The sequence below is a fragment of the Eurosta solidaginis genome, chromosome 2 (genome assembly GCF_040869045.1).
Source record: "Eurosta solidaginis isolate ZX-2024a chromosome 2, ASM4086904v1, whole genome shotgun sequence".
Taxonomy (NCBI): domain Eukaryota; kingdom Metazoa; phylum Arthropoda; class Insecta; order Diptera; family Tephritidae; genus Eurosta; species Eurosta solidaginis.
In genome coordinates, this window is record NC_090320.1 from 67,832,546 (window position 1) to 67,845,048 (window position 12,503).

Genomic DNA, 12,503 nt, shown 5'->3' on the forward strand with positions numbered 1-12,503 from the left:
AAACGTGAACCCGGGTACCCCTTGAATGTGTTTATAGAATATGGATATCAAATGAAAGCTGTTGACGAGTGCTTTAGTAGAGGGTAATTTTTATACACCTTGGTGACTAGGGTCTCGAGATATAGACGAAAACGTGGACCCGGGTAACTCTAGAATGTTGTTATAGAATATGGATATAAAATCAAAGCTCTTGATAAGTACTTTAGTAGAGGGTAATTTTCATACCCCTGAGTGACTAGGTTCTCGAAATATAGGCCAAAACGTGGACCCGGGTACGCCTAGAATGTGGTTATAGAATATGGATATCAAATCAAAACTCTTGATGAGTACTTTAGTAGAGGGTAATTTTCATACCCCTGGGTGACTAGGGTCTCGAGATATAGACGAAAACGTGGACCCGGGTACTTTTAGAATGTGGGTTTACAATATGGATATCAAATGAAAGCTGTTGATGAGTGCTTTAGTGCAGGCCAAAACGTGGATCAGGGTAACACTAGGATGTGTTTTTACATTATAGGTATCATATTGAAGCTGTTGATGTGTGCTTTAGTACAGAGTAAGTTTTATGCCGCTGGGTGACTAGGGTATCGAGATATAGGCCGGAACGTGGACTCGGATCCCACTAGAATGTGTGTGTAATGTGGATATAAAATGAAAGCTGTTGCATCAATTTGGAAAAACTGATAAATATGCATGCGAAGCCGAAATAAAGACATGATTTAATAATACACACATACCTGTTTGATTTGCCCGAAATTTGGTATATAAATTTGCCTATATTAGTATTTACGAAACTTTTTTCAGGGAAGTAGACCAGAGACAGCCTGGGACTGGAATTAGGACTGGGACTGGGACACGGAATGGGACTGGAACAAAATACATACCACCCTCTGGGACTTGCAATAAGAGATGAAGAAGAATTTGAGAGAAGAGAAAAAGAGAAGGAAACTGAGAAAGAGATAGAATGAGACGGAGATTGAAATAGATGAAGCGAAAAAGACGGAGGGAGGAGTGAATAAAAGAATTAGGAAAAAGTGAAGAGGGAGGGGAGGGCAGAGTTAGACGGAAAAAGCTTATTAAAATGTATGCAGATAGACCAAATTTAGCAGAACAGCGTCAGTCTGCTAGTATTCCAATAAATGCTAAGTCTTAAAGTCGAGAAAGTATTTCGCCCGGTACAATCTATCAATAAATTTCTGCATACCACAAAATCAAAATCTGAAATTCCATTTAGTCACTGTTTGCCATAACCACTCCTCGTTTTCTTTTTTTAATTTACAATTTTACTTAGCAATATTTGCTAATATCCTCCATCTAAGCTCAATTGCTCTTTTATACCTTTCGCTGAACGGGCCATAATGAGTTGCAACGACGACACCTAAGTATTTGAGCAGTAATGGCTGCACTTGTCATTTTCTCGTCATTCCACATCGCTAAAAGCTGGCACAAACAACCAAATACATACAAACATAAGTACATTTGCGCGGCTTTAATCTCCTTTATTTTTATTCGGTACTTCATTTGTGACTTCCAACTCAGGAGAACATGAAACTTCAAGTGCACTAATGGAATGAACAGTGATAAATCAACATTAACTTTTACAATGGTGTGTATGTGGTGAGGGTTTGAGAAGGGTTGCCTCTTAAAAATATGTTCTGTATTCAAAACTGACAAAAAATGGTTATACTATATTCAAACAGAAAAATAAATCGAGACAAATTCGATTTAAATTGATTGGTGTTCATACAACTCAATTAGCTTACACAATAGTAATTTTATAGCTGGTTGGCTCATCTCTACGGCAACAACATACCTTTGTTCAAACTGTCATAATGTACGTGTTGGTATTAGGCGGACCGAATGGAATGAAAACATAATACTTTGAAATTTTTGTGTGTTGTAAGAAATTGTGTTTAGTGTTTTGGTTTAATTTCGAGTTTGCCATCTTTTTTTGACAATCCCTACTCCAGTGAAATGAAAAAAATAAAATTAGCTAATGAGATGAACCAATCATATAGTTGAGCCATGCGTAACTGACGTTTAAATCTACTCAATAAACACGCTTTACAAGGTTGCATTTGCAGTTGGAATCAATTTATTACGCAATTTTTTTTAAATTGGCAATTTATTATTACAATTTATTACATGATAAATTGCGTAATAAATTTCCCAAATGGTATAAAGTGCGAATTTGTTGTGTATTTGTACATAGTATTTGATTTTTTTAAATTGTCATAATAATGGTAAAATGATACGTGAAAAACGAACTACGTTCGTTTTTTATGAAAATTGAGATTTCAATGCAGAAAGGTGGAAGCAATGCAAAATTCGTCGTTTAGGAAGAGAAAATTAAAATTTTTGTTACGAATTCTTTCACTAGTTAATAAGTAACAGCCATATTCCGTAGAAGTTACTTTCAAATACTCCGAGGACCATTTCATCTTCTTTCTGTACCCACCATGACTCACAGTTGAGCGTGTTCTATACAGAAAGCGGTAGTAAGCAAAAATGGCTCTCCATTGAACTTTCAGACATTGATTGAGCTATTTATGCTTTTAGCAGTTTATAGCAGTCAGAAATGATATTGTAATGAATTTTGAGAAACTCCGCTTATTTTAAACTTTCTGCTAACGTTCGAATCTCTGAACTGTCGAATAAATAACTCCAATATTCAGTATTGCAAAGTGGTCTTTATTTAGACTACTTTGGGAGTAGTACTTCACAATTATACATCACAACTAATAGCGTGTTTAAAACAAAACTTATTACCGATTCCTAAGCTTGCGCTGGTTTAGTACTCTCGCTTGTGTCGTTCCCCAATTCTCCTAAGATCTACTCGTTTTTCGATCATGCGTTCTAGATTAGCTGCACCTCATGCTTGGTTACCCAGCTATATACGTGTATATTTGTAGTTTATGCTTTTCTGCCATATGCATGTGTATGTGTGAGTAACTACTTATTCTCTTAGCTGATGACTACATATGTGTATGTGAGATATTCTTGCTCGCCTTAATGTGTACATGTACATACGAGTGGCTGCTTGCTGTTCTTGTTGTTGTGATTATTTACTAACAGCATAGTGATGGTAATATTCGGTACAAAATGACTGTCAATTGATTTCTTTTTTTTATGCCTGCTAGCACTTTGTCTTGCCTTCGTTTTCCAAAAGATTCAAAAAGATTGATCTTTATTCAGGATAGAGATGCGAGTACTTGTAGACAATCGGATTACGGTTGTACGTAATGGCATAATGGAATCGAGATAGATATATACTCTTTTATACCAATATTATCAGGATCGAAAGAGATTTTGATTAAGCTATGTCCGTCCATTAAAAGATTAACTTGAGCAAAAATGGAATATCTTTACGAAATTTAACAAAAGGGCTTATATTGTGTTGGGTCAACTTGGCATTGAAAATGGGTGAAATCGAACGAAAACTACTGCCACTTTTTCGATATCGAAAATTTCCAAAGACCAAAAAATTTATGAAACTTGATACGTGGGTTGACCTTATGACTTTAAATAGAGTCTTCTTGAAATTTAGGAAAATGGTCTTTGTACCGCCCACAATTAGAAGAAGAAAATTTGAAAGATTTCCAAATCGGTAGGCGACCACGCACATTTTATAAAAATCAATATCGAAATTGCGAAAAATTATAAAAAAATACTATAGTTCATTACCATAGTCCGGTAAAGTGAAGAAACTTGATAAGTTGGTTGTCTTTATGGAAACAACTCGAAATTTGTTAAAATATTGTAAAATGGGCGTAGCACCACTCACATGTTGCAGAATGTTATTTAAAATTTCTTAAGCCATAAATCAAAGCCAATGAGGATATCATGTTGAAACTTTTCACGTGGGTTGTACTTGTTAGTATATATACAACTTGAGATAATTTAAATTGGCTTGCGACCATGTCCGCTTTAAAAAAATCGATAAAGAAATTTCCAAAAATGGAGAGCGAAGTAACTTGAGTTTGCGACCTAAAAACCATTAGCAAAAATTTTGGAAAATAGGCGTGGCATTGCCCATATTTAGAAGAAAAAATTGCTAAGCCGTATATCGAAAGTCAACAAAGATATTATGTCTTAATGGCATTGAGGTTTTGCTTGCTAGGGTATATAAGCTTTGCGAAAATTTACAAAACTGGTTGGGGACCACACCCACTTTAAAGAAAGACGATTATTTCGAAAAATAAGAAAATAAAAATTCATTACCAATTGTAGCTGAAGTGCTGAAATGTGTCATGTTGGTTGACTTTATAACGAGAAATAGAAATTTGTAAAATTTAAGAAAGTTTATTTAGAAGTAAAAATTTTACAAGTATTTTAACTCATAAGCCAAAAGTCGATGAAGATGTCGGTTGAAATTTAACATGGAATTTGCTATTATATATTACTAGCAGACCCGTCAGACGTTGTTCTGCCCTAAATTTGGTCTATCTCCATACATTTTAATACGCTTTTTCGTCTAACTCTGCCCCCCCCCCCCCCTCCTCACTTTTTCTTAATCCTTTTATTCACTCCTCCGTCCATCTTTTCGCTTCATCTATCTCTATTTTCGTCTCACTCTATCTCTTTCTCTATGTGGGTATTATTAATTCATGTCTTTATTTCGGCTTCACATGCACATTTATCAGTTTTGCCAGGTTAATGCAACTAAATCGAATATCACACTGAAAATTACTTTAAAGCTCTCAGCAACAACTTTCATTTGATATTCATATTACACACACATTATAGGGGTATCCGGGTCCAGGTTTTGCCCATATCTTGAGACCCTAGCCACCCAGTGGTATAAAAATTACTCTGTACTAAAGCACTTATCAACAGCTTCAATATGATACCCATAATGTAAAAACACATCCTAGTGTTACCCTGATGCATGTTTTGGCCTATATCTCGAGACCCTTCACAAATAGATTTGAAAACTACCCTGTACTAAAGCACTCATCAACAGCTTTCATTTGTTATCCATATTGTATAAACACTTTCTAGTACCAGGGTCCACGTTTTGGCCTCAATCTCGAGACCCTAGTCACCAATAGGTACGAAAACTACCCTGTACTAAAGCACTCATCAACATCTTTCATTCGTTATCCATATTGTATAAACACATTCTAGGGGTACCCGCGTCCACGTTTTCGCTTATATCTCTAGTTACCCGCGGGTACGAAAAATAGCCCGTATCAAAGTACTCATAAACAGCTTACATTCGATACCCATATTGTCCAAACATATCCCAGGATTACCCAGGTCCACGTTTTGATCTCAAGACCCTATACAGAACGGGATAAAAATTAGCCTATGCCTCTCTCATGGTTCTAAGCTACCCCTCCACCAATTTTCAGCCAAATATTTTCATCCGTTACTTCCTCTTCAATCACTTTTTATCTATTAAAAAAACCGCATCAAAATCCGTTGCGTATTTTTAAAGGTTTAAGCATTCAAAGGGACATAGGGACAGAAAAAGCGACTTTTTTTTATACTATGTAGTGATGTACATCCATACATACCTATACACCTACGCCCGAAGTTAAATGACGCAGCGAATGCCATATATGTACGTATGTATGTGTCGCATAAAGCCTCACTCAAAGGTAATTAGCGCGGACAGTTCACAGCGAACAAACACACATACGCATTTTTTGATAAAACTGTTACATTTGTTTAAACAATTTGGCTGATATAAGAAAGAAATCAAGTATTTTTTTGATGCAGATCGAAGGTAAATATTTCAAAGTTTTACTGAAAAGTAAAATTTTTTAAAACCATCCATTCGTTTATGAGATATAGCTGTGTAAACAAAAATTTTATGATTTTTTACTACATTTTGGCAATTTGCCACGCCCCTATAATATATATCTTCAAATTATATTAACTGTATCATCTCACGTAGCTAAGCTTTCAAATGCAGAAAACCGTTTAAAAATCAGAGCATACTGTGTGAAGTTATGTGCATACATGTCATTTAGCAACTTTATTTTATAAGATTTATATATAGATAGATTTACTTACTTAAAGAATTATAGCCTACAACAAGGCGCGTCAGTCGCTTCTGCAGAATTTAAATCGTTTTCTACGATGGGGGGGATGGTGATCCCCTCATCATCTTTCATTTGCATAACATGACCAAGCCAGCATGGCCGCTGCATTTTAGTTCGCTGGACTATGTGGATGTCTTGTACAGCTGATCATTAAATATTCTTCGTTACTCGATACTTGACAACGTGTAGAGGTTCGTAAATCTTTCGAGGAAGTTTTTACTCTTTCGGAATTATGACTGACTATTTGCTTAGGGAAAACGATATTTGTATATGTATAGGTAGCATGTTTCAGCTTTCGTATCCTTTAATGTTTCTTGACATTTCTCTTTAAATATATCCTTAATTTATACATGAGATAACATTCTGGGTCTATAGTGCTCAATTTACCCGAACTTAGACTTTCTTACTTGTTTTAAAATAAATTAAGTCTAGCGACTGGTGTTCGAGATTGCTACTGTTCGCACGTCGGGAAACAGCAAAAAAACTGAAGGCGCCCTTTGGCGCGATCAACGATAAGCCGGCATTGATGCTAATCGTCAAAACTGTGCCACGAGAGTCATGACTATTAGTAGATAGTTGATAGCAACCATAAGTCGCCTTTGTGCGTGACCAGCATGGTGCCACAAATGATTTAAAAAAATAGTGCCGACGACGAGTATTAGAGTTAGCCCAGAACATCTGCTTCGGTGAAACTGCGCTACAATAGTGTCACCATTTTAAGTATTTCTCCCTCCCTCCCTCCGCGAGAAGGTACTCCTGAAATTTTTTTAACGATCCGCGAGATTTTGAGGCGAAAGCCCCGGATCTTTCCGAAATGGCCGAAACGTCTATTTCATTAAATACATATAAACCAAACTTTTCCAAATATTATTTTTTAAATTTTCGCGTTACAAGCCTCCTAGATACTCATCCGCAACTTTATGATATTTTTCCAGATCGTCAAATATACCATTGACGTCAGCAGTATGTTTCCATATTCTTTAGTTGTGGACAATGTGATACTCTGAAGTCCATCAATTCAATATAAAGGTTTACGCCGATCTATTTGTCGGCGCGCCGGTTCGCCGCTGCCGCCGCCAATAAAGTGTTCTGCGTAAACCTGTACTATGTGGATCTTAGTGTGTCTTCCGAGTAGCGCTTAGTGCGCTCACAAAACTGTTGTTATATTTTCAGAATTATTTTTTGAGCGAATGACTCAGTTTATCAGAGTCAGATTTACTTTATTTAGCAGGGACAAATGATACTGGAACCAAAAATCAATTATCTTTAAATTTAATAGTAAACACATAGCAATCGCAGTAAATGCTAGGCTATGTCACGCAAACGAAACGAAAGTAATTTTGTACGTGTATGCGCCTGATAGTATGCAATGCGCATTGACTTAGAAAATGCAGAGCCATTCCGATGAAATCTCATCTGTTGAACTCACTTAAGAGGGGAATTTTCATTGTAAAGTTTAGAGAAAGCAATTTTATAAAAATCGTTTGCTTAGTTTTTTTTCGTTATATTGTCAGTTACGTTCATATTAAACAATGCAATAAATTGAACATATTTCACTTTTTACTTCTGCTTTTCATCACTCTTCAAAAAGTACACAAAGATTCAGTACCTCAAAACTACGTAACTATAATGACTGTAAAAGCGGTCGAATTATTAATACCGTTAACTACAAATTACTTTACACTTTATGATGCATTTCAAATTTAATTTTTGCACTTTTTCTTCACATAAAAGAAAGTTACGAGTATATATCTAAATATTTGTTTTATCCTTTTTTCCTTTTATCCTTTTTTCTTTTCATGTAAATCAACGTCTCGCCTGTCGTCATTCGCTTGTGTGCGTCCGTCTCTTTTGCTGTATTGTATTATGATGTGCGTATGTATGTGCTAAATTGGCGTTCACCGCTCACTCTCTTATATTTCTACGAACAATTTTTGTCTGGCACTCGAACTTTGAAAAATTTAAAAACAAAAATTCTTCAAATGTATACTCAAACACACAAAAAAATGCTGTATGCTTTTTGGCATTCGCTTTTCAAACTCGATTTCTTTGTTGCGTTTTTTCTAATGAATATAAAAAAATTGCAAAAAAATTATAATATGAAAAAAAAAAATGCACGCAAAATAAAATATAAAAACAAGTTGGTAAACACCGCCATAGAAATAAATTTAACTTGAATGCTTTACCTGATTATGGGATTGAGGAGTGGCGCGACGGTGTCGGTAAGTACCTGCTAACATTTCCACTATATTGAATGCAAATGCAAAGGTATAAAATACACCAAAAAAACGATTGCAGATTTTTCATACGCTTTTCATCATCAACATCATCATTACTATTTACTGGCCATCAAGCAGCTGGCTATAGCAAAAGACCGTCCAAGCATGCCATGGCTACTTCGTTTGCTTTATAGATTGCATACTTTTAGGTTGTTTGGAAATTTGTATATTTTCTTTTACAAAAATTTTTTTCATTACATTTCAAACATTGCTGCATTTCTTTTATGCATTCGTATTCGTTATTGTGTACACTAGCACAACGCTCGTCTGAAATAACATCATCGGCAAATTCACAATAGGCCGTTAGTCCTGAGGGTAGTGAGGGTAAGCGCTGTAAAAATATCTTGGAATGTACGAACTATATTAAGTAACGGTATCAATTGGACTTATAACCGGCCACATAGCAATCGGGAAGCATGCACAATGGCTGGGCGCTCCTTAAAATGATTTCTGCAGGAGCTGCAAAGACGAAGAGGAGATAGAAACAGCCAAGCATTTTTTACGCGACTGTCCTGCGCTTTGGCGCAAGAGAAAGAAATCTCTGGGATCTCCCTTCTTTGACGATCTTTGTGATCTGGCTAAGTTGGAACCTAAGAAATTTCTGACATTTGCTTAATCGACCTGTTGGTTTGAGTAGTGGAGAGATCCAAGTAGTATCACAATGGGACCTTTTGGGCCTAAGTGCACTGGTGCTCGCACCGGTGGCCACTCTAACCTAAAGGTATCAATTGCTAAACATTAATTTTAGGATCTGCTTGAATTTTTCCTTTGACTAATAAACACTTTCGATGCTAATGCAGATTAGAGTACCTAAGTTCGTGTTTAACACATTCTTCGTCCAAATTTCTGGTATAGGTTAAAAGTAAAACTCCAAAGTGGCAAGGTTATAGCAAACATTAAATTAAGTTAATTTGGCTCTGATAAACTGAGTCAATCGCCCAAAAAACAATTCTGAAGATTCAACAACAGTTTTGTGACCGCACTAAGCGCTACTCGAAAAAATATTAAGACCCACATAGTAAAACCTCGAAATCGGTTTTCGGTTTCTTGGGTTTAAACTTCTTTCTTCAGCCATCAGAAATGCAATATTTTGTGTAAGTGGATAAAGAATATGTGAAAAACATGGCTTAAATGCATTCCCTTCGAAATATCTAGTATAGAAATATTTAATAAAATTTTACGAGAAATGGTTTTGTGGAATATTTCAACCCCCATGTAGAGAAAATATCTAGTTCTGCACTGGCGGACTTATAGAGCACACTGACTTATTATTAGCGCGCCCTAAATCTCTTTTACATGCCGCCAACTGGCGAATTGAACATGATAAGTGGTGAAAATTGCCCGCACTGCATTTTCTTTTCTATAGCTCCGAACTAGTTACCTCCTATTTTGTTGTTATTGCTTTTAAAGCAATAAAGACACACTCCGATGGTTTTGGGGAGTGTTATTGATGCTGATGGTCCTTTGCTGGATATATATCCGGTACGTTTCGGTAACAAGCGCCATTTAGGTACTTCCCCGACCATATCGATAACGACTTAAGTACGACCACGTTGGTAGGTCATATCGCACTCAGTCGGAAGTCGGCTTGGATGAGGTGCTGCAAACCAGATGAGGGCACAATAGACCAATGGTCAATGGAATTCTCAATAATTATGTATCCATTTGTAAAAAAAAAAGTTTTCGTGAAGACAAAGCACAATAAATATAGCAAAAAAACGTGGTTTTGGCACTTTTAGGCTTATATATCTCGAAAACACGAACCAACCCAACCAGGCTCTAACACAGGATTCAAAGAAGGCCTTCAGATTTGCCGGCATGTGTTATCAGGCATCTCATTTGATGACCACTTTAAGTGAGCCATGCCCTAAACTTCACGTTCTGCTTTTAAAAATGTACAGCGTATCATAAAAACTTAGTGCATACATACATACATACCTATAAAAAAAATATTAATTAATTCTTTCCAAAAAAAAATTTTTTCGATTGCCTCAACATGCTTTGTAATGAAAACTAATCATTTTAAATTTTCATAGTTTTTGCGCCTTTAAATATGCAACATAACTTTATTATTCCCAGTTTTGGCTACATAGTTTATTTTGAAATGGAATTAAATTAAAACACAAATAACAATACAAAAACCTAATAATACGACGCAGATAAATTGAACCTTAATGCCTTGCAACAGCTGTTGAAACACAGTTGTTGCGCATACAAATCTATAAATATAAGGGTGGCCCTTATAAATAAAATACATGTTTTTTTTTTTCAGTTTTAATCACTTCAGATGGTAATACTTTGGTCAAGAGTATCGCATAAAATTTTTTTTCCCGATTGGTGAAGTCCCCGCAATGGGACCAAAGTTAAGATTCAAAAAGTTTGTATAAATTTTTTTATTTATAATATCCAAAATCGTCTCGACAACAGATTATCTTTCGCTTGCATTGAACTTTGACATGAACTTTAAGGTGGAGATACTCTCGAGAACGAGCTGGTCAGGCGATATATTATGTAAGGAGGGTGTCACCTTACTATTCACTGTCGGGTCCAAAATGGACGGCAGTGTTGGTGCTGTCGCACTCTCAATTCGTTTTCCAAACTCAACTAGCATATATCAAATAGAGCTACTAGAAATAGAGAAAGCCTGTTGATTGCTGGTGGAGAACTCTGTTATCGGTCGAGAGGCATGCATTTGCACAGACAGCCAAGAAACGTCCTCCAAGGCCTTCGATAACTGTAAGAAGGTGCGTACTCAGCGACCATATCTTTTACATGGGCATCAGGTCACAGGATTATAGACGATAGCGAAAAGGCGGATGAACTGGCAAAAGTCGATGCATCGTTGGACATCACTGAGGCAGTCACATGAAGAAACCCGCTATTCGAAATTGGTACTCTATGGACTTCAACAAAAGAATTTTACCGGACTACAACCACAAAAAAAACATAGGATTTACTAAAATTGTCTACAAAAGAAATATTTAGAGCGGCAGTCATTATAACAGGGCACTGACCATTTTCCACACACGCGGAAATAATGGGAGCCCCCTTCATCGACATGTGCAGGGGTTGCAACCAAGAAGGTTGGTAGGAAACGGTCACCAATTTCCTCTGCGAGTATGCAGCCCTGGCAAATATCGGGTCCCGAACTCTAGGAGGCTTCGTGCTGTCAAATCTAAGAGAAATATCAAAATGCTCAATAAATAACATCAGCAGGTTATCGAAGTAAACCCAAGCTCACCGATCGGACAGCACAGCAACAAACCAACTTACCAAAATCGATAATAGTATAGTTGGTGACATCACTTATAAGTTTGTGTCTGGAAAGATGAGCTTGGATCCCTGCATAATACGTCATAACCATCGCAACCGTCGCAACCTATAGCATTATCGCTTTTGGGTATTGATAATCAAAAAATGTCCCTTGGTGTGACCAGTTCGATCCAGTTAATCCAGAGAAGAAGCGACTGGCGCGCCTTGCATAACGAATTAAATGGTTAAGCGCCAACTAAGTAAGTGAGTAATCGAAAATATTGATTATTAATTTTTTTGAGTCTCCATAGAGGAGTATTAACTTTGACACATCTCACCGTTTCCAATCGGGACCAAATTAATAAGTGATATTTTTAGCCAAGGCATTACCATCTAAAGGGGCGTGAGACTGGAAAAAATCATTTGCATGATGTATACGGATCACCCAAATTTATATATGTATATATATTATATCATTTATTTCATTCATTGTACCGTCATTATTTTTATACCCAGATGTACTTGTATACAGGATATTATAACTTTGATTGGGTAACGGGTGGTTCTACAAGTATAAAGGAATCGAGATAGATATAGACTTCCATACGTCAAAAACATCAGTATCCAAAAAAAATTTATTGAGCCATGTCCGTCCGTCCGTCCGTCTGTCCGTCTGTCCGTTAACACGATAACTTGAGTAAATATTGAGATATCTTCCCAAATTTGGTATACGAGCTTATCTGGACCCAGAATAGATTGCTTTTGAAAATGAGCGAAATTGGATGATAACCACGCCCATTTTTTATATATATAACGTTTTGGAAAATACAAAAACCGTGATTATTTAGTAAATAATACACCTAGAATGTTGAAGTTTGACGCCTGGACTGATATTGAGACTCTTGATAAAAATTTTAAACAT

The 12,503-nt window shown here is 36.3% G+C and overlaps 1 protein-coding gene across 1 annotated transcript in view; it reads left to right on the forward strand.

Annotated features, from left to right (window-relative positions):
- The window catches only part of DIP-kappa (Dpr-interacting protein kappa), a 421,153-nt gene that overhangs the window by 319,006 nt on the left and 89,644 nt on the right, over positions 1-12,503 (forward strand). Inside the window, exon 11 of the mRNA XM_067769125.1 lies at positions 8,192-8,272. Within this exon, the coding sequence (XP_067625226.1) occupies positions 8,192-8,272 (81 nt within the window). The remainder of the gene's footprint in view (positions 1-8,191; positions 8,273-12,503) is intronic.